The sequence below is a fragment of the Megalobrama amblycephala genome, linkage group LG19, assembly GCF_018812025.1.
Source record: "Megalobrama amblycephala isolate DHTTF-2021 linkage group LG19, ASM1881202v1, whole genome shotgun sequence".
NCBI classification, from domain to species: domain Eukaryota; kingdom Metazoa; phylum Chordata; class Actinopteri; order Cypriniformes; family Xenocyprididae; genus Megalobrama; species Megalobrama amblycephala.
The window spans coordinates 37,378,752-37,404,249 of record NC_063062.1 but is presented as its reverse complement, the minus strand read 5'-3'; the positions used below and the strand labels follow the sequence as shown (position 1 = coordinate 37,404,249).

Sequence of the window (25,498 nt, the reverse complement as noted above, 5' to 3'; positions counted from 1 at the left end):
TTTTAAATAAATGCATAATTCTTTCCAACCTTCTGTTTGTTTGTAATATATATATTCTCGAAAAGTAATCCAAATAGTTTACATTTGCTGCGTATGGATCTGCTTAGCTGCAGGGGATTTGAATGTGATGTAGCATAACATACATAGGCATGAAGTCCAGCCTACAAAATCAGAATACACTAAATATTTCATTTAGCCAAATGCATGACACTCCAATGACATTCATTTCATTTAGACAAAAATCCATAAAAGACAATATATTTAACCAGCAATTTAAAGACAAAATTTTGTTGGCATGCACTAACAATAAAGTACCAAAAGCAACCATGTATTTACCATGTTGTTTTTGTGTGAGAAATCCCGTCATTTCAACTGGAATCATGCGATTGAGAGTTTCGTGTGAGGGCAAAAACGTTCCCCACTCATATTTCGCTTTTGCTCATGTTGGTCATTCCTTTATGTGCTGCTGACAACAGAAACTTTTGACAATGAACATAATTTGTCTGCAAAATTACCTTGAAATGTCACTGTGACCGCAACTTCAGTGAATATGAGGACTCAGTATTTAACTCTGGACTGTTTTCACTTTAGTTCACTCTCCTCATTTCTCAAGGGTCAGTTTGAAGCAGGGCCAGAGATTAATGCGGGCTTGGGGTAAAAATGCCAGCAAAAGAACTAAAATGCCCCCAGATTCAAGATGAGGGGGCAAAAAATGCCCCTGCACAATAAATTAAATCTATTACGGCTGTCTCAAAGTGAAATGTGAAAATTAATAAAAAGTGATCTACATTTAGATCTGCTCACATTATTTTTTTTTTTTGTATCGTTTTAATCATTCACAAATGTTTCTGTTGAGCTTATGAATGCAATGGCCATTAAGGGGCTGTTTACACGACACCAGAAAATTTTTAATGCATTTTAGCCATTCATTTACATGACAACAGCGTTTTGGGGGCCTGAAAACACAAACATTTGAAAACGGGTTTCAAAGTGCAAGTTTTTGAAAACAATAGTGTTATCGTCTCCAGATAAACTACACAAATTTGTGTAAACGGTGACATCATGTTTAACTACTGGCCCGTTTTTCGTGATCCATGTGAACGGAATTTTTTTTTTTTTTTGACCACATTGTTGTCTGTACATAAAAAATGAAAAAGTTTAAAATAACCATTGTTAAGTCTTGATTTTCTAATGCGTAAAAGCTATAAACTAATTCATGGCTAGTTTTGTCTGTGTAGCCAGAATATGATATGCTGCCAAACACGAAAACATTTTCTTTATGTATTCTAATAATCGACATCAATCATTATTACAATATCAAGAGCAATAATCAACAATAATATTTCTTGTCATTGCAGTCCTACCCTGTAATGAGTTCTTTTTTTTTTTTTTTTTTTTTTAATATACTTTAGGCTATTCCATAATGCAATTGTTGTGTAAATACATGTACATATAAATTCAAATTTGAGCAGACTCTGTGAATAAACAAAAGCCATGTCAGATGCAGCTTCTGTTCCACCTTTGCATTTTGTGTTGGTGTTGGTATTTTTATTTATACCAACTAGTTTACAGTATTCTAATTAGTTAAATTTAAGTAAAGTCAAGGGAAAAGTTCATTTCTGACCCTGGTTTGAAGGAACTCTCAAGAAAGTCTTCTTCTGAAAATCCATCAAAATGATTCTACACGGAGAAAAAATTCACACAGAGAAGGTTAAAACCGGACTATTAGCATTTTAAAGCTGACACATCCGGGGTGCTGGAGCAAAATACTAATGCACTAGGAGAGGAAGAGTGAGAGAGAGCAAGAGGACACTTAGAATTAACAATGAATTTCTGCACAGTCATACTGACCTTATACATGCTGCCCAAAGCTGTGATGTCAATCACATGGATGATCTGCTGAGCTAGCCTGTTTAATTATAAATGCTGTTTAAGTTTAAGGTCAAGGATGTGAAATCGAACTTCTCAGGCAGAGGTACAATGAATTCTAATCAAATGTTTCTGCACTCTGAAAAATAAGTGCAGAATGTGTTTACATGCATCGCCTGTCAGCCTCTGCTTGTGAAATGTCTGTGTGTGGAGGACTCTTATTGCTTAAAGCGCTGTCAGTCCTTCCCATAAGTGACATGCATGCTTCGCACGTCATATATCTGACTTCTTGTGGGAGTTCATTTGCTCCCTTGTTTTCACAATTTCACTCTTGCCATCAGCACAGTGCCTGCATGTCACTGACCCGCTGGACCTCTGTCCTTCTTAAAATGACCTTGCCTCTTATCCACATCTGACATCTCTATCCTCGGCTGAAGTTAAACACAAAGTAGAAACGAAGGCCACATATGTAACATATGAATGTATTTACTGATAATGAAAGTTATGCTTAAGAAATCCTAGGTGGAAATGACTGTTTTTTTTTCTCAATAAGTGGAAGTAATAATTCTTATCCTGTTAGAAATTATGGTCACACTTTAGTTTAGGGTCAAATTCTCAGTATTAACTATTAACTATGACTTTTGCCTCAATAAACTTCTAATAACTGCTTATTAATAGTTAGTAAGGTAGTTGTTAAGTTAGGTATTGGGTAGGATTAAGGGATGTAGAATATGGTCATGCAGAATAAGGCATTATTAAGTGCTTTATAAGTACTAATAAACAGCCAATATCCTACTAATATGCATGATAATAAGCAACTAGTTAACACTAAAGTGTTACCAAAAATTACTTTTACTTTGAGTTTAGACTTCTGTAGTATGGAAGCTTATTTCCGCCACTAAATAAAAAAATAAAAAAGATAATTGCAACTTTTTTTCCTCACAATTACGAGTTTGCATCTCACAATTCTGACTTTTTTCTCAGAATTGCAAGATTTAAACTCACAATTGCGAGTTATAAAGTCAGAATTGTGTGATATAAAGTCAGAATTGTGTTTTTACTCGCAATTGCAAGTTTTTATTACAAAATTGACTTTATAACTCGCAATTCTGAGAATTGGATATTGTAACACACAATTGCGAGTTTATGTCTCACGATTCTGGGAAAAAAAGTCAGAATTGCGAAATATAAACTCACAATTGCAAGAAAAAAGTCAGAATTGTCAGATAAAAATTCGCAATTACCTTTTTTATTTTTTATTTCATGACGGAAACAAGCTTCCGTACTGTAGAGACCAAAAATAAAAAATAAATTAAAGGAAAGATTAACCCACATGATGAAACCTCCAGAATGTAAAATGAAATAAATAAAACAAACACCATAGAGTACCATAAGTGATCCATACGATGTCCAAGTCATACAATAGCTTTGTGTAAGAAGTCCAGGTCAGTTAATGAGAGAAGTAGCAATGTTAGTTCATGAAAGATTCATTCTTCATCTTTTTAATGAATCAGTTGATTCAGTTCACAAAACTGGTCTGAAAGATTCGTTCATGAATCAGACTGGTCCAGGTCTTAAGTTCAGCTCGCTGGAGAGCAGTATTATCAGTGAATAACGACTTAAATTTGGATCTATTCATCACCCAAAGCTAATGTCATCATAATATAGCAAACAAGTCATTTGGACTACAGTTATGATGCTTATATTATACTTTTATGGTGCTTCTGCATACTTGTATCTGTAATTGTGTTAAAATGAGTAACTGTTATTTCCTTTTGTGTTCGATGGAAAAAAGTAAGTCACATGGGTTTGAAATGCCATAGTGTTTTCACTTAAGTACAAATTCCATATATTACTGCTTTGCTTTTTTAAATCCTCCTATTGGGATATCTAGAAATAGGAAAGTGGTTGCTGATGTCAGCAGCATTTTGTAGAAGAGTGCGATTAAATATAGGACATCTTGACCCCACTGCAGCACTGAGTGAGTGGGCAGGATTAAAGTTATGATAATTCCCTGCGCTAAAATAGATCTCCATGCCTCATTAAAACATAGCGTAACAGCCTCGGAGGCGGAGAACGTTTCCCAATATCCCGGTGCTACATAAGCAATGTGCCGTAAATTCAGGGTCTTCTCCACCGTACGGCCACAGCAGCATTACATCTCTGAGTCAGACAGCAGCTGCTATTTATAAGCTCTGTTGGCTGAGCTTGTAACTTCTGTTCTGCTGGCCTGGATTTACAGCTCTTTGGAGTATTTTCTCTGAATCTGCAGCTGTTAGATGTAGGTAAAGCTTCTCCGCTGCAGGTTCCCACTGCTGGAGCGAGTAACTGGATAAAAACAGCAGATCCATAATTTAGTTGGAGTGACACCATAATTAGCCTGATCACACTTTAGGAGATATTGTGCGTTTTTCAAATGTCACACTTTTTATTATATTTGGGATTGAGTAAATATTTTGATGGTGAGGTGATTTTTGAATATAAATCTTAAATAATAAATTGAAATGTTCCAATCTAATGAAATGTAAATGTTAAATGTAAAAGTGGATACGTAGACGGTATGTAATGGAGGCCAGCTAGTAAAGAGCTGTGCAAGTATACTTCGTTCCTCTAGTCTCAAGATGTGCACTAGCGACTGTACCGCTAGAGGCTACAGTCTTTAGTGTCTTTGTTAGCATGCCCACCTCCCATGAGGGAAACACCAGTTCGAATCCCCCTCAGAGCAATGCGAGTAGAACTGGAGAGGTTACATTGGTGCAATGATCCGGATGGGAATGAGTGTACCGGAGACCAGCTAGTAAAGAGCTGTGCAGATAAACCTCACTCTCCTGGCCACAAGAGGCACACTAGCAACTAACGCTAGAATCTGTTGTCTTTAGCGTCCTTATTAGCACACCTGCCTCTCATGCTGGTAACAGCGTTCGAATTCCATTCAAATGGATGCGAGTAGAACTGAAGGGGTTACATTGGTGCCGTGATCTGGATGGGTGCTCTAGCGACTGATGCTAGAGGCTACTGCCTTTAGCGTTTCTTGTTAGCGAACACACCTCCCAGGCTGGGGACATCGGTTACATTGGTGCCGTGACCCGGATGAGAATGAGTGTACCAGCTAGCTGTGCAGGTAAACCTCACTCCTCTGGCTGCAAGGGGTGCTCTAGAGACTGACGCTAGAGGCTACGGTCTTTAGCGTCCTTGTTAGCGCAGCCACCTCCCATGCCAGAGATGTTGGTTCGAATCCCGCTCGGAGCAATGTGAGTAGAACTGGAGGGATTACATTGGTGCCGTGACCCGGATGGGAGTGAGTGTACCGGAGGTCAGCTAGTAAAGAGCTGTGCAGATAAACCTCACTCTCCTGGCCACAAGAGGCGCACTAGCAACTAACGCTAGAATCTGTTGTCTTTAGCGTCCTTATTAACACACCTGCCTCCCATGCCGAAAACACCAGTTCAAATCCCGCTCGGAGGGAAACGAGTAGAACTGGAGGGGTTACATTAGTGCAGTGACCTGGATGGGAGTGAGTGTACCGGAGACCAGCTAGTAAAGAGCTGCGCTGATAAACCTCACTCTCCTGGCCACAAGAGGTGCACTAGCAACTAACGCTAGAATCTGTTGTCTTTAGCGTCCTTATTAGCACACCTGCCTCTCGTGCTGGAAAAGACGTTCAAATTCCACTCGAAGGGATGTGAGTAGAATTGAAGGGGATACATTGGTGCCATGACCCAGATGGGAATGAGTGTACCATAGGCCAGCTAGTAAACAGCTGTGGAGGTAAACCTCACTCCTCTGGCTTCAAGAGGCGCACTAGCGACTGATGCTAGAGGCTACGGTCTTTAGTGTCCTTGTTAGTGCAGCCACCTCCCGTGGCAGAAATGTCGGTTCGAATCCCGCTCGGAGCAATGCGAGTAGAACTGGAGGGATTACATTGGTGCCGTGACCCAGATGGGAGTGAGTGTACCAGAAGTCAGCTAGTAAAGAGCTGTTCAGGTAAACCTTTCTCCCCTGGCCACAAGAGGCGCACTAGCAACTAACGTTAGAAGCTGTTGTCTTTAGCGTCCTTATTAGCACACCTGTCTCTCGTGCTGGAAAGGGCGTTCGAATTCCACTCGAAGGGATGTGAGTAGAATTGAAGGGGATACATTGGTGCCGTGACCCGGATGGGAGTGAGTGTACCAGAGGCCAGCTAGTAAAGAGCTGTGGAAGTAAACCTCACTCCTCTGGCTTCAAGAGGCGCACTAGCGACTGATGCTAGAGGTTACGGCCTTTAGCGTTTCTTGTTAGCACACACGCCTCCCATGCTGGAGACATCGGTTACATTGGTGCCATGACCCGGATGGGAATGAGTGTACCATAGGCCAGCTAGTAAACAGCTGTGGAGGTAAACCTCACTCCTCTGGCTTCAAGAGGCGCACTAGCGACTGATGCTAGAGGCTACGGCCTTTAGCGTCCTTGTTAGCGCAGCCACCTCCCATGCCAGAGATGTTGGTTCGAATCCCGCTCCGAGCAATGTGAGTAGAACTGGAGGGATTGTATTGGTGCCGTGACCCAGATGGGAGTGAGTGTACCGGAGGTCAGCTAGTAAAGAGCTGTGCAGATAAACCTCACTCTCCTGGCCACAAGAGGCGCACTAGCAACTAACATTAGAAGCTGTTGTCTTTAGCATCCTTATTAGCACACCTGCCTCCCATGCCGAAAACGGAGGGATACGAGTAGAACTGAAGGGGTTACATTAGAGCAGTGACCCGGATGGGAGTGAGTGTACCGGAGGCCAGCTAGTAAAGAGCTGTGCAAGTAAACCTCACTCCTCTAGCTTCAAGAGGCGCACGAGCGACTGATGCTAGAGGCTACGGCCTTTAGCGTTCCTTGTTAGCGCACATGCCTCCCATGATACAGACACCAGCTCGAATTCCTCTTGAGCTAGAGGGATTACATTGGTGCCGTGACCCGGATGGGAGTGAGTGTACCGGAGGCCAGCTAGTAAAGAGCTGTGCAGATAAACCTCATTCCTCTGGCCGCAAGATGGGCACTGGCAACTAATGCTAGTAGCTGTTGTCTTCAGCGTCACACAACCGGTTACAGGTAGATGCCGCATCACAGGAACTGAGAACGTTACTATGCATGTGACCTTTATCCATTCATCCATTATCCAAACCACTTTAACCGTATTAGGGTCACTTACTTTTAGCACCTGGGAAATCGAGAGGAGCAAAATCTTAGCATTAAGAGCTAACACACTAGTGTGATCACTTGTGAACTCTGAAATGTGTATGTTTTTCACAAGTTCTGTTGTATTGCTATGGTCTTTTATTAATAGTTGACAGTGGTCTAAGCATCACCAATTTGCTTACTACATAAAAATGAATTGAATTTATTTAAATTTAAGATGGAGATGTAGACATTTATTAATAATGAATTTATGAATATTTAATAATAATTTCACTTAAATTTGAAATTGTTAGCATGTATTAGCTGTGAAATTTACAGTGTCTTGTGGCATGCCATAATTTCTATTAATGCCAAAATTGCCCTTTGTTTGAGCTAAATATGGCAAAACTGTGTGGTTATTTGCAGCATTATTTCGTTCACACGTGGCAACCCATAATTTGTATTGGTTCAGCAGTACTGCACATGAAAATCTTAACGGTCGAAAAAGAATTGGCTGCTTAATTGCATAGTTAGTAGAATATTGTGGAGGACAATTCTGACAATTTCCCATGTGGGATCAATAAAGTATCTACCTACCATTACAGAAAACACAGATGAGCAGGTTTTCTGTTCCCCTGGACCTTTTTGCCCTCCATGTGATAATCAAACAGTCATTAAATGAGAATGAAGTGCTTTTGCTAGAAATATCACAATTCGTCCTCAACATTTTTTTCTTTTCTTTTTCCTTTACAGGCACTTGGGTGACATTTGGAGGGCAGATTTCAGATGAAGTAAGTGAGAATTGTTCTATTTTCTTTACTGACATTTACCTGAAGCAATGAAAGTATGAAACTATTACAATCAGAGCATAGTGAAAATAACAGCAAGAGTGACAAGAAAAGCCTGCAGATGGCAAATACTGTGTTTGTGAGCACACATGATGCAAAAAACCCTGACATTTTGTTCTAGAAGTTGTGTAAAACATACAAGCACACAGACGCAGATGTGATGGAAGGGACATTCGCGTCAACCTAGAGGACAAGTGAGGATGATAATTTGTTTCTGAGGGCATGCAAGTTTATATAAAACATCCTTCTGCCTCAATGGAAGGGTTAAAATGTCCTCAGTCTCTGCGGTCAAACAGCCCCTTCCTTTCTGTGCTGGTTGTCAAGAGATAAAGCATGAAATGTTGGAATCGTCACCCCGTCCTAAACAAGCTCACACACACAGTTTTCGCCTCCCCTTTGGCAGTGGAATGACTCAGCGTCCTGTCAGCTGAGTCGATCTGACTGGACTCCCAGCGTAGAGTGACAGGGTAGTTTGTTTCTCTGCCGTCGTAAGGGATTTGCTTTCTCTGAGGCAGCGGGGTGTCAGAGGGCAACGTCTGAATCAGGACTTTATGTTAGCACTTTGTGTGAGTAACAGTCTCGGAGTGTGTGGAAGTAGTCGCAGGAGGATTAAAGGAAGTGTTAAGAGGCTTCTGTTAAATGAACTAGAGTTGACGTTGTATGAAATGCGAGGCTACAGAGTGTGAAAGTTGCTCTTCTTTCAGTTCCTCTTGTACAGATTATTATAGTTAGCTTAATTTGATTACCTCAAACTGAAAATAAGGAATGCCACAGATAATTCAAAACATTACATTGTTGTGGCAAGAGTTTGAATATAGGCAAAATGTTGGGTAAATGCGCAATTCTTGGCATTTAGGTAGTACTTAAAATTCTCGTTTGTGAAGCAGTCTTTTATAAAATGACATCACATTAGTAGTCTAAGCTGTTTTGTGGGCGAGTCAAAAGTAACACCGATACATCTCTGTCAAACACAACTTTGTTTGTGCTAGCATAAAGTAATAGAGCGTATGGAGGCTAAGGGAAACAGATGGAAAGTTGAGCTCCCTGAACCGAAGAAACACATTGCATTACTTAAAAATACTTACATTTTCTTCATCTGCAGCTTTGCCTCGCTTGCAAAAGCAAAATGGTGGTGCAGTGGGTGGAAATGTGCAGATTAAGGGGCGGTAATATTATAATAAGATCCCCTTCCTACGTCACTAGGGGAAGCGGCTTGTTTTTTCACATGCATGCACAGAAAGGCTTGCCAAAACAAAGTTACTGGGTTGTACTTTTTCATGTTTTCTGGGTGGTAGATGCACCGGGGACCCGATTATAGAACTTAAACACAGAAGAAGTCAGATTTTCATGATATGTCCCCTTTAATTATGACAACTCTCAGAATAGTTTTAGCATATTATTAACCATGCAAGCCAAATCTATTTACATTAGTGCTCTCAAATGTTATATTAAAGGGATAGTTCACCCAAAAATGAAAATTTGATGTTTATCTGCTTACCCCCAGCGCATCCAAGATGTAGGTGACTTTGTTTCTTCAGTAGAACACAAATGGTGATTTTTAACTCCAACCGCTGCCGTCTGTCAGTCAAATAATGCTAGTGGATGGGAACTTCTACTATAAGAGTAAATCAAACTTGCATAGACAAATCCAAATTAAACCCTGTGGCTCGTGACGACACATTGATGCAGACATCCCAACCTGCAAAAAGTCATTTCAGGGAGGTATCATCACCCCCCCCCCCCCCCCCCCCTTATAGAGGAAGGAGCTATAAGCTATAGGCATATCCAATTATTCGTTAATTATGTTTAAATATGTAGATTACTTTTACTATTTATATAAGCTGCTTATACTATTTATGTAAACTGCTTTTATTTATTTTCCATTGCAACTTTAAACAGGTCTAAGGAGTTTGTTGTTTTCATGTAGCCTTGGCAACTAGCCTGAATAATATGCACATGAAATGAAACTTGTCAACTCACCTCACTGATAATTGATTGGTTGATTTGCCGAAAAAGGCCATTCGGGATGCTCTCTGTCTTACATGCGCTTCGCACACTAGCACACACACACACACACACACACACACGCAAGGTCTCTTTCGCTCCCTCTCTGCCGTGCGCGCGCTGGTTTGAAACACAGTCTCTATGCGCGCTCTTGCTCGCTCGCTCTAGATTCCAGGAGATTTTAACTAATTTGCGGGCATCAGGGAGCCGCTATCAATATGCGGGAGACTCCCGGAACTTCCGGGAGACTTGGGATGTCTGTTGATGTCCTAAGACACGAAACGATCAGTTTGTGCGAGAAACCGAACAGTATTTATATCATTTTTTAACTCTAATACACCACTATGTCCAACTGCGTTCAGCACTCGGTTAGTGAGGTCTGATCGCTCTCTGACAACGACAGTGATGTCTTGCACTCATTGAAGTATATGGGCGAGACATCACTGCCGCTGTCAGAACGCGATCAGACGTCACTAACCGAGTGCTGAACACAGTTGGACATAGTGGTGTATTAGAGGTAAAAAATAATATAAATACTGTTCAGTTTCTCACACAAACCGATTGTTTCGTGTCTTAGGACATCAATGTGTCGTCACGAGCCGCAGGGTTTAATTTGGATTTGTCTATGCAAGTTTTATTTACTCTTATAGCAGAAGTTCCCATTCACTCCCATTATTTGACTGACAGACGGCAGCGGTTAAAAATCACCATTTGTGTTCTACTGAAGAAACAAAGTCACCTACATCTTGGATGCCCTGGGGGTAAGCAGATAAACATCAAATTTTCATTTTTGGGTGAACTATCCCTTTAACACGTGCATTGATGATTGAGGTGAATATTTAAAACCTCATACTCTCCTATCTTCTATGCTTTCATTGCCTTATCCAGTGGTCTGCTTTGTTTCATTTTTATGCTGATTCATTTATGTGATTTAGGCCTGAGGGAGAGCATGAGAGATTCAGAAGGCAGGAGAACAATCAAATAAACCCCCATATACACCCATACTTATGCACATATTCATACAAACTTAATCACCTGCAAACACACTCTCACCCTTTAGATTTTGCTGCAGATTCACTTGTAGTCCACTGCACAACAAAACACCGATCAAAATGTTATTGATGACTGAATGAATGAGACTGACATGCTCCTGCAAGCCACTGTGAGACTTACCAAAAACACACAAGAACCTGCTGAATTGTCTAGTCACACCTAAACGACTCAAAATGTCCAAGTGATACAAAAGTTTTGAAAAGGACATGTCAGTTTCTTTTTTTTTGTCTCTGGCAATAAAATCATAATACACTTACAGTGATGGTTCAGACAGGTTGACGCTTATATCTCTAATTCAATGTGTGTGTGTGTGACTTCCAGGTGGCGGAGCAGCTGATGACTATAGCGTATGAGAGTGGGGTGAACCTTTTTGACACCGCAGAGGTGTATGCTGCTGGAAAGTGAGTATGACTCGGCATCAACAAGATTACCCATAATTCACTTTACTCCATGAGTCTTTATTAACATCTCTGTCTGTTACAGAGCTGAAGTCATACTGGGAAACATCATCAAAAAGAAGGGCTGGAGGTACGGTTGATTTGTATGTATGTCAAGCACATCTGTAATACAAGATAAAGGAGGTACAAATGAAAAAGCAAGTGAAACTGGAGCTTTGTTGTTGTTGTTCCTGCTGGATCTGGCATTGGTTACGTCTCATTACTCACACATGCTTTTGATGGGGACTTTGATCTCTAGGATGCTGCTCAGTTTCACTTAATGCCAGCAGACGAGAGCATCTAGGTGAGGGTTTTTGCCATGGCATCAGATGACAACCCACTATGATCACCATGACAGTGCTTTTGCTGACTTTGAAAAATGACTGATTTGTCACTTTAAGTGAGATTCATTATTTGCTGCACTTTCCACAGTGGATGTGTATTTAAAGGATTAGTTCACTTCAGAATTCAAATTTCCTGATAATTTGCTCACCCCCATGTCATCCAAGATGTTCATGTCTTTCTTTCTTCAGTCGAAAAGAAATGAAACCTTCCTTCAGGTTTTTGAGGAAAACATTCCAGGATTTTTCTCCATATAGTGGACTTCACTGGGGTTCAACGGGTTGAAGGTCCAAATGTCAGTTTCAGTGCAGCTTCAAAGAGCTCTACATGATCCCAGACGAGGAATAAGAGTCTGATCTAGTAAAACTATTGGTCATTTTAAAAAAAATACAAATTTATATGCTTTTTAACCACAAATGCTCGTCTTTCGCCCTACCGCGGTTCATCACGCGTGACCTTTCCAACGTGATTAATAATTTCAGCAATGACATTAAATTGATCAAAAGTGACAGTAAAGACTTTTACAATATTACAAAGGATTTCAATTTCAAATAAATGCTGTTCATTTGATGTTTTTACTTATTAAATTATTCAAAAAAAAAAACACATCCCCTTAAATTTAAATAGAAAACAGTTATTTTAAATTGTAATAATATATCACAATATTGATGTTTTTTTACTGTATTTTTGATAAATAAATTAAGCCTTTGTGAGCAGAAGAGACTTCTTTCAAAAATATTAAAAAATCTTACTGACCCCAAACATTTGAACAGTAGTTATTTTGTACTTAAAAGTTATTTTGCATTTTTTTAATCCAGTTTTGCATGACAATTTCTTTAAATGTAATCTATTACAGTTATTTACTGTATAGAGTACAGAAACTTTCGGCTAACAAATTAACAGTTTTTTACCATAGCAGTTTTACAGTCTTTCACCATTAAAATCACAATCATTTTTTACATTGTATGTACAAATATTATTATTTAACCTTAAAAAAAAAACTCACTTTAACCAACACATTATCTTAAATGGTAAGAAAACATGTTGAATGACTGCAAATTTCTGCAGTTATACGTTTGTTTCCTTTTTTCCATTTTCTGCAGAAAAAAAATCTGTAAAATATTAATCATCATTTAATGTAAAATTACACATTATTCTGTTAAAATACAGAAAATGTCTTTTTAAAAAACAGTCATTTGATGTAATACCAAAATACAAGCAATTCTATGTAAATGTAATAGTGGAATGTCTGTAAAACAACAGGCATTTCATTGCATAATGACAAAACGAGAAAATACAGACGATTACCTGTAAAATTACATTTATTTTTAACAGTGTATTAAAATGTTATTCCCAAGATCTCTCTCTCTGTCTCTCTCTCTGATACATATCTCATCAGACTGATTTGTAGTGTTCAGATCCACTCTGTCCCAAAACTAATTTAATCTGGCCCCTTTTATAAACTCAGAATCTTCACAGATCCAAGATCTGTATTACATGCCATGCTGTTATGCTAATAAATGTCCTCATCCCACCACAGTGAACATACATGCACAGCATCAGCAGTATCTGAAAATCCATGACCCCCAAAATGATCAAAATTCACGAACACATCCGGATTGATCGTGTCTGTAAATGTTTAATGGATGTACAATAAAGATGAAGTGACCTCTGGGATCCACAGTTTTAATGAACAGAGTGAAACCAGTTGCCCTCTCTTCTGTCTTTCATCAGTTTACTTTCCTGCCTGGATCTTCCTCTCTCCCATATTCTAATTCCTTCCCCATTCCCCTCCTTTTCTTTCATTCTCTTTCCTTTAATCTTCCATAGAGATGATGGTGTGAAGTTCATGTGTTTCTACACCAGCTGTTTGTTTGCTACACAGTGTGATAATTGGGTGTGAAATGCAAAGTCACTGAATTCACTTATGATACAACATCTGGCCTAATATTTGTGTTAAATTTCACAGCTTAATTATTTTGTAAGGCCACGATTTAGAGGGCATCTCTCAGTTTGTGTGAGCTGAGAATATAGGACACAGCGAGAGTTCACCAGTGAAAGCTAATTTACACAATTTACAATGCAGAACGACTCGGAGAGACCTGCAGATTATTGCCTAAATGGCTACAGGCGAAGGTTACACATGTATCATCATCACTGAGAAATGGCATCACTATCTCTGCAGTTCTGACTCAACGGTCTGTTTCCTGTTCGATGAACTCATGAGACTAATGAACGAGTGAACAGCTGGCCAACGTAGATGGAAAGCCGTCAGACTATAACTATAAAACCATAATTTGCCTTTTTAAAATGTAAACTAAACTGTTTAGTCTGACTGAAATCATAGCAGTCTGATTTTTGCAAACAGATCTAGATGATAATGTCAATATAGTGATAAACATGTCAGTCAGGCTCCAGTTGGCCTTGCCATTGTGCATTTGCTTGTGAATTTAATCTTTCCAACATTTGCATAACTATACACTGCCGTTCAAAAGTTTGGGGTTTGTAAGATTGTTTAATGTTTTTGTCTCTTCTGCTCACCAAGGCTGCATTTACTTGATCATTAATACAGTAAAAACTGTAACATTTTTTACCATTTAAAATAACTGTTTTCTATTTGAATATATTTTAAAATGTAATTTATTTCTGTGATGCAAATCTGAATTTTCAGCATCATTACTCCAGTCTTCAGTGTCATTTTATCATTCAGAAATCATTCTAAAATGCTGGTGCTCAGGAACCATTTCTCATTATTATCAATAGCTACATTTACATGCACCCAAATAATCAGATTGAAAAGGCTTCATATAAACACTCAATCAATAGGAAAAAAATAAGCATGTAAATGCTTGAATCAAATCTTCTCAGTCGCATAATTAGCCAGAGCAACTTTAAATTTTTATTTTTGTGGAAACCGTGATACATATTTTTTCAGTTTTTGTAATATTTTAAATGTCTTTACTGTCACTTTTGATCAATTTAATCTCTCCTTGCTTAATATAAGTATTCATCAGAGGTGTAAAGAGTACTCGACAACCATACTTGAGTAAAAGTACTGATACCTTACATTGAAAATGACTCCACTACAAGTTACAAGTCACCAATTCCAATACGACTTGAGTAAAAGTCTTCGTATCTGATTTTAACACTACTTCAGTATTTTACTCATGCTGAATGTAGGCTCAGAAATGCACTAGTCCTGAGAGATGTGCCAGTGAAAATAAGAAACAATTGATTTGTAAGATAAGAAATTAAGTTTATTTTCTAAAATCAAAATAAAACTGAACACCTCAATATTGAAATAAATCAAGGTTGACACAACAACCTTTTAAACGTCTACAAACTCTCAAATCTCAGTTGAGCTCAAGTGCACATAAAGGCCATACATAAACCAATATCCTTCAAAAAGGTCTTGTCAATATAGCGGATAAATAAATTAATGTTAAGTCAAATTAAATAGTCAAAGTCTATATGTGCTGGTTTGTGCCTCATCACCAGCTGCAGTCATTTCCTCATCTAATAAATCAACTACAGTGGTGGTCAGAATTATTGGCACCCTTGGTAAATATGATCAAAAATGACTGTAAAAATAAATCTGAATTGTTTATCCTTTTGATCTTTAATTCATAAAATTAGCAAATATCTAACATTTAATTGAAGGAAAAGAATTGAAAGTGGGGGGAAAATCAGATTATGAAATAAATGTTTTTCTCCAAAACACTTTGGCCACAATTATTGGCACCCCTAGAATATTTTATGAGTAAAATATCTCTGAAGTATATTCCCATTCATATTTACATTTTTTTTAGCACACCAGGATGATCATGAACATGAAATTGTCCAGCCATGACTTCCTGTTCCACAGGAGAATAAACATGAGGAAACACAAAGGCCAAATTCCCGTAATCATTCATCATAATGAGTAAAACCAAAGAATATAGTTCTGATGTGCAGCAAAAGATTGTTGAGCTTCACAAAATAGAAAGTGGCTGTAAAAAAATAGCTAAAGCATTGAAAATCCCCATTTCCACCATCAGGGCAATAATTGAGAAGTTCCAATTAACTAAAGATGTTACAAATCTGCCTGGAAGAGGATGTGTGTCTAAATCGTAGTAATGCACGGTGAGGAGGAAAGTTTGAGTGGACAAAGACTCTCCAAGGATCACAGCTGGAGAATTGCAGAGATTAGTTGAGTCTTGAGTCTCAGAAAGCCTAAAAAAATTTATCAAACAGCTTCTACATCCCCACAAGTTGTTCAGGAGGGTTTCAAGAAAAATCCTCTGCTCCCATCCAGAAACAATCTCCAGCATATTCAGTTGTCAGACAAGACCGGAACTTCAAACAGGACCGGCTTCTATGGTCAGATGAAACTAAAAAAAGAGCTTTTTAGCAGCAAACCCACCAGATGGGTTTGGTGCACACATGGATAAAAAGTACCCCATGTCCACGGTTAAATATACTGCTGGATCTTTAATGTTGTGGGCCTATTTTTGTGCTGGAGGTCCTGGACAACTTGTTCAGATATATCGTATCATGGATTCTATCAAATACCAACAGATAAAAAATCAAAACCTGACCACTTCTGCTAGAAATCTTATAATGGGCTGTGGTTGGATCATCCGTCGGGACAATGATCCAAAACAAACATCAAAACCAGCACAAAAGTATGTCACTGAGCACAAAATGTAGCTTCTGCCATGGCCATCCCAGTCCCCTGACCTGAACCCTAAAGATAATGAGTGGAGTGAACTGAAGAGAAGAAGCACTAACATGGAGCTGGAATCTGAAGGATCTGGAGAGATTCATGAAGGAATGGTCTCTGATCTCTTGTCAGGTGTTCTCCAAACTCATCAGGCATTATAGAAGAAGAATGAGAGCTGTTTTCTTGGCAAACGGAGTTTGCAAAAATTATTGAATAAAAGGGTGCCAATAATTGTGGCCAACGTGTTTTGTAGATAAACATTTATTTCATAATGTGACTTTCCCCCCACTTTTAATTCTTTTTCTTCAATGAAAGGTTAGACTTTTGCTAATTTTATGAATTAAAGATCAAAAGGATAAACAATGCAGATTTATTTTTACAGTCATCTTTGATCATATTTACCAAGGGTGCCAATAATTCTGACCATCACTGTACCTGTTAATGCACTCAAATTCACGTAAAGTATTATTGTTGACAAGTTTTGGGTGAGTAAAGACAAAACGCACAAGATATAATACCTTCAATGCACTTAGATGCCGATATCGCTTCTTTATATCAGAAACAAAAAGTTAGGTGCCATGAAAAATGTAATCTGTAATTGCATTACTCATCACAAATGTAGTGGAGTAAAAAGTACATTTACTTGCTAAATATTGAGTCAAGTAGAGAGTAAAAGTTGCCAATATCTTTGATACTCAGTACAACTACAAAGTAGCCAAAAAGATACTTAAGTACAGTAACTAATTACATTTACTCAAATGCTTTACACCTCTGGTATTCATTTCTGTAGGGGAAAAAAAAATCTTACCTAACTTCTGAATGGCAGTGTACCTGGAGAGTGACTTCACAAAAGCCTGGCACAATTTGCTTATAACTGCAGAATTAAACTTATTTACAAATGCTTTTATTGTTTAATCTTTAATTGTTTAAACTTTTCCCTTGAGTGAAAATTATTTTGGAACATTTACAGTGTGTGCACATTTTAACTCACTTTCCCCTCTCTCTCTTCTCCCTCCTTTTCTTAAGGCGATCCAGTCTGGTTATTACCACAAAGCTCTACTGGGGTGGAAAGTGAGTAATCTGTCATTCTCTCATTGTGCATATACAGTATGTCACTTCCTGTCATGAGAACTTTTACTTCATAACTCTCACGCTGTTGCACATTCTAAAGGGCAGCACACTTAACGCTGACATCCGTGGATTCCCACATTTCATAAATGCAATTATAGAGCTCAGTTCAGGGCAAGCGCTGACCCAGCGTTTTCTCCATGAGTAAGTATTCTGGGAGTAAGAGCAGCTGCGGAGCTCGATAAGACTAAAGAAAAGGCCTGTCCCATTTCCCCACAAATCCTCTCTCATGAATAATAATCAGCATTTAAATATGTCAGGGTTTTATTTGAAGTTGAAAAGTGAACATTTGCAAAAGGGCCAGTCTGGTCTCATGTATTTAGACTTTTAACTTGGCTCTGTCTGAAATTTTGATGCATGTCTGTCTCTGTGTGTCTCCTTTTTGCCGCAGAGCCGAGACTGAACGAGGCCTTTCTAGGAAACACATTATTGAAGGTGAACATTCTCTTTCTAAACTTTCTCACTCACAGCTTTTGTGTGTGTGTGTGTGTGTTTGGCTCCTCGCTGGGCATTGATTGAGTGGATTTAGTGTTAGTGTGGCTCACTCTGGCAGGCAGAACTAACAGATAGCAGGACTAAAGAGCAAGGACGTAGCCAGAAACACATGTGAGTGACTTGCCAAACGCTGAACACACTTTGCACGGAATCAAGCCAAGAATTTCATCTGGCACAAATAGGCACCTTGAATTTATCCAGTTTCATTCTGAAAGTTGTTACTGTCTCTCCATCAGTGTGACTCCGGTTTGAACAATGTAAGGCTGAACACCGTTACTGACAATCCTCATTTTGGCTGCGTGAGATTCTCCAGCTTTGTTGTTGTTGAGCTGTTAAAGCTCCGCCCTCTTCTGGAAAGGGGGCCGGGAGCAGCAGCTCATTTGCATTTAAAGGGACAATAGGGGCAAATTTGACAAGCTATAATAAATGATCCGTGGGGTATTTTGAGCTGAAACCTCACAGACACATTCTGGGGACACCAGGAATTTATTTTTTGTCTTGTAAAAGGGGCATTATAGGTCCCATTTAAAGTCATGCACCAAAAAATTTAAATCTAGGAAATACTGACATCATTTTCATTTGTGGGTGAACTATTCTTTTAATATTACAGTAACTACTGCCCTGAAAAATGAGTTATGTTGTAATTCATACAGTAGACGTTATCAGTAGGTTCAAAATTACCTTTGGTGTGAGAGTACGGAAATAATACACACCCTGGCCTAGATATTCAGGGTTACATGGACGATGAATGATTGGTTGTGTGCGCTGTTCTGCACTGGCTCTTATTTTTCTTCCATGCCAGCAAGTTTGGGGCCAGACATCTATTTTACAAACATAGAGCTCAGGATACACACTGCTCTAACCCACCTGCAGCGCCCTGCATTTGGAGCATGTCTGTGAACACACCGGCCATATTATATTTACATCACTTTATTTTGTACAGTTATTGGTCTGGTCAGGCTGCAGAGCGTGCACACATACACACACACACACACACACACACACACACACACACACACACGTGCTTTCATGTTTTAAGGAGACGTTCCATAGACAAAATCAATTTTATACTGTGCAAACTGTATATTCTATCTCCTAAACCTAACCATTTCAGAAAACTTTCTGCATTTTTTAGTATGATTTATTTGGTATTTTCCTCATGGGGACCAAAAGATTTTCCCACAAGGACAAGGATTTCGGATATTGCCATCTGTTTGGGGACATTTTGTCCCCATAACGTTGGGTTTACCTGAACCACACACACACATAAATGTGGGCTGAGATACAATTTTGGCACATAGGTTCAGACACACAGTCTGTCTCTCAGTATACACAGATATTGTGAAATATTGTGTAAATACACAGGTATTGTATGTGTGGTCCTGTGAAATTAAATGACAGCCCTTCCCCTTAACCATGTCAACTTATATCACAATATGACAGTCTGGTTTAAGTTATTTAAAAAAAAATACACTTAAAATGTAATTCGTGCATACAACAACTTGAAAACTCTTCTTTGATTTTTGATGTTAAGTAAAACATACAAAAAATTTACATTTGAAAAATATATTAAAAAAATTATGATAATAATGATAATGATTAAGATGGAATGGAAACACCAAGATGCACATAAATTCTAAAAATGTGCATAACTTTTTTTAAAAGGTACACATAAACAAAGATGGAAACACTTTTACCAAATAAATCCCTTGATGCACAGCAAAAAACTCAATGGAGGATCTATAACTGGACTAACCAGCGGACCAATCGCAGAGCATCTCAGATGTTGGTTTGATCATTCTGAATTGCCTGAGCCAAAGTCGGTCATCAGAATGATTTGGTTTAATTCCCTCCCAGAAGTGTCTCACACGATTGTGTTCCCAACACCAGCATCCGAATGCAAGATGACAACAGCGTTTATTGTATTTCATCTTCTTGCTCTGAGACGAACTAATTTATGATGGAGGAAAAAAGAGCAACTTCCATTTTTATTACAGATATTTTGCACCAATTTCCCAGGAAGTGACAATTCTGTTCTCTTGAATATATGGGATGGAAACGCTACTTTATTCGCAAATGTTTTATGCGATATTCCAATTTTGTGCACAAGTTAAATTCGCAAGTTTGGATGGAAAGACAGCTCTCGTTGTGCTACTTTCCACTATTGATCAATCGCATATCTCTCGCTGTGTCTCACACCACTGACAAACACCATAATTTCTTGACAGTAAAGCTTCATCTGACCTCATGATGCTGACCCTGTCAGAGTGAGCCTCTAGAGATGGACACAGGAGGGAATCCAGTCCCAAACTCTCTTCATTACGCTTGACGATCGATCCAGCACTCTGCCGCATTAAATACAGAGACACAAAGAGTGAATGAGCCCTGGGGCCCTGTACAGAAAGAGCTTGATTACTGCAGAGTCCACCAGAGTCACGCAGCTGAGGGTCCCTCGTCTGTGGAGCTTGATTAAGTTGGCAAAGTTTGTCCTGATGTTATGAGGGCTTAAATAAGAGTCGTCAGCAAACTGTCTGTCATAGCATGCAACTTTTCAATTAGCACTAACCTGTCTCCCATGTACAACTAATCACACTATTGTTAGGTAAACACTGCCAGACTTTTTGAAAAGGAAATCAAACATATGCTCAAACACGCTCACAATAACCGTCTCCTCTTTCAGGTCTCAAGGGCTCCTTGCAGAGAATGCAGCTGGAATATGTAGACGTGGTCTTCGCCAACCGGCCCGACAGCAACACACCGATGGAGGGTGAGTTTGGCCAAATATACACTACCGTTCACAAGTTTGGGGTTGGTAAGTGTGGCAAGCAGGGCGAGGCCGAGAGCCGTGGGAACGGAGCGAGTATTAATTCTTACGGACCCCAAACTTTTGAATGGCAGTGCATGAAAATCATTGCATTTATTTACTTGTTTGGGGTACATCTCGAAGACTTTAGTAGACTTTGGTAGGTTTGGTAATTCATAAAACTATTTTTGACCTTCACCAAAGCACTTTGCGATACTCTCTAGAAAAGTGCTGCGAATGACAATACTGCATCAAAAGCCAGAGATGTACAAAAGAATGAGATTGTCAGACTAAAAGTGTTGGTGTCCTGCAGGCACATCCATCTGAGGTCTAAGTGCTCTGAAAGATGTACTTATGAAAACAGGGTTACGATTAAGTGCATTCCTCAGGGTGCCATTCTGAATAACCAGACTTATTACTTGTACCCGATGTACACAATGCAGCCAGCAAGCTTCCAAACTGCTGTTAAAACTCTGAGCTGCCCAAAGCTTCAAGTGCAGTCAGCCTGAAAATTGAATCTACTGTGTAATAATGTGCTTTTGGTACAAACCACAGAATAGCAAAGTCTCTTGAACAGAATAAACCAGTTACAAAATATGAGGCGTACAGAGAGAAACAACTTCACCAAGAGTGATTTGAAGAACATGTGAGGATAGATTCATTAAAATGAGTATCTGCTGGCAATGCCGTTTTTAAAACTGAGTGTTTTGTTCTCAGAAGAGCTAAATTGAAGAGAAGCTAGTTGTTCCAGACTCTTTGACCTTCACTACCAGCTGATTCTCTCTTTTGTGTATCCATCCTATTATCTCCAGACATGTGTTTAAACACATGCAGAGAAGAGAAGAGAAGAGAAGAGAGAAGAACAGATAGTAGTAGAGGAAGAAGGAGAACATTAAAGACTAAAGGAGAGTGATCGGCTTCAAAGTAGTTTTCTTCTGATTAATAACAAAGAGTAAGGCCAGAAACAGATGCGAATGCATTGCAAATGCATACTTGATGTGCATTCTTTTTATCAGATTAATCATTTTCACTAAAGAGAAAACTGATTGAAAAATTTGAAGAAACTAACCCGCCTACAGCACCCCTAGTGGCAGTGCTAAACCACAGCGCATATAACTGCAGTGAGAATGCTGTCTTCTGAATTTCAGAAAGTTTCAGGCCATAGAGACAATCATGGAGGGATGCAAGCCAATTTATAATCTCTCAGGGTGATGCTAATTAGTATCAGAGGTGTAAAGTACTTGAGTAATTTTACTTGATTACTGTACTTAAGTATTATTTTTGGGTATTTTTACTTTACTTGAGTACATTTAAAAATCAATACTTTTACTTTTACTTGAGTAAATTTTTTGAGAAAAAAGAGTACTTTTTACTCCTTACAATTTTATTTACAGTCAAAAAGTACTTATTTTTTGGAGATCACTTCATTCTATTTTCTTTTGCTATTACCAAACCAGTTGAATTGTGCTGATGACCAGTTTAATTTAAAGGTTATTTATTCAATGAGATTCATTTTCACATTCCATGAAATTGGTCAGACATGTTCATTGGTCCTTTAGAAGTGATGTCATGTTGCATCAATTACCACAATGCACAGCACCTTGACCTCAAAGAATATACACTAACAAGAAGCGACACTCAACAGAATGTTCCATTGCAACACCTGCGCCAGCAGCGGCCTTGCATTTCCGCCATTTTGGGGTGAAGGCGACTTGGCAGTCCACTAGTTTCTATGGCAATATCAGCTGCTTTGTTAAAAAAAAAAAAAACTCTCACAAAACCTTTTTGCTCTCAGTCAGTTTGGGTTAAAACTCTTTAAAAGATCTAGTATTAGTATTAGACTTATAAACACTGAATTAATACCGACATACGAAATTAAATTATGACATGCATCAGAAAAATTGAGAATGTTGGACAATAAATATATGAATATAACAGCTTGATTTTGCAGTGTTGTCTAATGTCCATTGAAGCAAAAGTGTCCAAAAGTGGGAATTATGCGATAATGGACACAGCAGATCATAAGATCATTATGTTTGTAGCGTGATCCATTAAAATATACAATATAGCTTATTTCAATTCAGATCTAGATATTATTACTATTACTCCACTAGGTCTGAAATATATTGTTCACTGCAAACATGATGATTTTAAATTATTTAATTATTAATTTACTATTAATAAATGTGTAAAGTTTCATAAAATGGAAATACTCAAAGTAGGCTAACTACGTTACCTCAGATGGATGAATGGTTGGATTCCACAACTGGTAAAATAAAACGTATATAAGACAATACAACATTTACTGTAGGATCATACAATTTACTGGTGACTTAATTTAAAAAACTGTTCTACTGTGCTTTTGATTTGGCAGTGAAATTCACCGATTTTGGGTGCGTAAGATGTGAAGGATTCAATGGTCCAGTTACTATTTTCACCCCATAATGGCGGCCGCACTACCGGAGCGCCATCTAGTGACTGTTGCCTAAAAAGTATCAGAGTGTTGCCTCTTGGGTTCTATACTCTTTGTTGACCTGGAAATTACAGTGGGTACGGAAAGTATTCAGACCCCTTAAATTTTTCCACTCTTTGTTATATTGCAGCCATTTGCTAAAATCATTTAAGTTAATTTTTTTCCTCATTAATGTACACACAGCACCCCATATTGACAGAAAAACACAGAATTGTTGACATTTTTGCAGATTTATTAAAAAAAAAAAAAACTGAAATATCACATGGTCCTAAGTATTCAGAACCTTTGCTGTGATACTCATATATTTAACTCAGGTGCTGTCCATTTCTTCTGATCATCCTTGAGATGGTTCTACACCTTCATTTGAGTCCAGCTATGTTTGATTATACTGATTGGACTTGATTAAGAAAGCCACACACCTGTCTATATAAGACCTTACAGCTCACAGTGCATGTCAGAGCAAATGAGAATCATGAGGTCAAAGGAACTGCCTGAAGAGCTCAGAGACATAATTGTGGCAAGGCACAGATCTGGCCACGGTTACAAAAAAATTTCTGCTGCACTTAAGGTTCCTAAGAGTACATTGGCCTCCATAATCCTTAAATAGAAGATGTTTGGGATGACTAGAACCCTTCCTAGAGCTGGCCGTCCAGCCAAACTGAGCTACTGGGGGAGAAGAGCCTTGGTGAGAGAGGTAAAGAAGAACCCAAAGATCACGGGAGATGGGAGAAAGTTGTAGAAAGTCAACCATCACTGCAGCCCTCCACCAGTCGGGGCTTTATGGCAGAGTGGCCCGACGGAAGCCTCTCCTCAGTGCAAGACACATGAAAGCCTGCATGGAGTTTGCTAGAAAAACACCTGAAGGACTCAAAGATGGTGAGAAATAAGATTCTCTGGTCTGATGAGACCAAGATAGAACTTTTTGGTCTTAATTCTAAGCGGTATGTGTGGAGAAAACCAGGCACTGCTCATCACCTGTCCAATACAGTCCCAACAGTGAAGCATGGTGGTGGCAGCATCATGCTGTGGGGGTGTTTTTCAGCTGCAGGGACAGGACGACTGGTTGCAATCGAGGGAAAGATGAATGCGGCCAAGTACAGGGATATCCTGGATGAAAACCTTCTCCAGAGTGCTCAGGGCCTCAGACTGGGCCGAAGGTTTACCTTCCAACAAGACAATGACCCTAAGCACACAGCTAAAATAACGAAGGAGTGGCTTCACAACAACTCCGTGACTGTTCTTGAACGGCCCAGCCAGAGCCCTGGCTTAAACCCAATTGAGCATCTCTGGAGAGACCTAAAAATGGCTGTCCACCAACGTTTACCATCCAACCTGACAGAAGTGGAGAGGATCTGCAAGGAGGAATGGCAGAGGATCCCCAAATCCAGGTGTGAAAAACTTGTTGCATCTTTCCCAAAAAGACTCATGGCTGTAAGCAAAGGGTCTGAATACTTAGGACCATGTGATATTTCAGTTTTTCTTTTTTAATAAATCTGCAAAAATGTCAACAATTCTATGTTTTTTCTGCCAATATGGGGTGCTGTGTGTACATTAATGAGGAAAAAAATGAACTTAAATGATTTTAGCAAATGGCTGCAATATAACAAAGAGTGAAAAATTTAAGGGGGTCTGAATATTTTCCGTACCCACTGTATAACAGTCAGTGGAAGAAAATGGAGGAAGTCAAAAATCAGCCACAGAATCAAGAGCACCCATGGCCAACAGTTCATCTGATGATGAAGATGTTTTCACTTCTTTGAAACAGACAACACATGAAGCCAGCAAAGAGTTGGATGGATATCTGGCCTGTGTTTCAGACACCAGTGTTTCAGGCACTGCAGGATTGATTTTTAGCCCCAAAAGAGTTAGGCTTGACACTCAAAATTTTGAAAATCAGCTTCTACTTAAGTTAAATCCGAGGTTTTGCAACTTTGAGTAGCATGTTGCATACTGGCATTAGGTAGTAGTCTTATAGTTTGATAATTAAAAACAATTAAACACAAACAGTTCTAAAGGCGGATAAAACTTTGTATGTGGTTCATTCACTTCATGTTTTTAGAGATTAAAAGCTTAAACAAGAATCTCTAGTTTTCGTTCTTGCTGTTACTTTTACTTTTTTAATACTCAAGTACAATTTTAATGTAGTACTTTTGTACTTTTACTCAAGTATGATTCTGGCCAGATACTTTTACTTTTAATTGA

The 25,498-nt window shown here is 38.8% G+C and overlaps 1 protein-coding gene across 4 annotated transcripts in view; it reads left to right on the top strand.

Moving 5' to 3' along the window:
- kcnab1a (potassium voltage-gated channel subfamily A regulatory beta subunit 1a) overlaps positions 1 to 25,498 on the top strand; it is a 135,410-nt gene that overhangs the window by 98,060 nt on the left and 11,852 nt on the right. For 3 of the 4 annotated variants that reach the window (XM_048168732.1, XM_048168733.1, XM_048168731.1), the window contains 6 exons: positions 7,765 to 7,802; positions 11,238 to 11,317; positions 11,400 to 11,444; positions 17,424 to 17,468; positions 17,917 to 17,960; positions 20,701 to 20,787. In XM_048168732.1, coding sequence (XP_048024689.1) covers positions 7,765 to 7,802; positions 11,238 to 11,317; positions 11,400 to 11,444; positions 17,424 to 17,468; positions 17,917 to 17,960; positions 20,701 to 20,787 — 339 coding nt within the window. Of the gene's footprint in view, positions 1 to 7,764; positions 7,803 to 8,258; positions 8,426 to 11,237; positions 11,318 to 11,399; positions 11,445 to 17,423; positions 17,469 to 17,916; positions 17,961 to 20,700; positions 20,788 to 25,498 lie in introns of those variants that run through there. The other variant, XM_048168735.1, reaches the window with a different exon arrangement.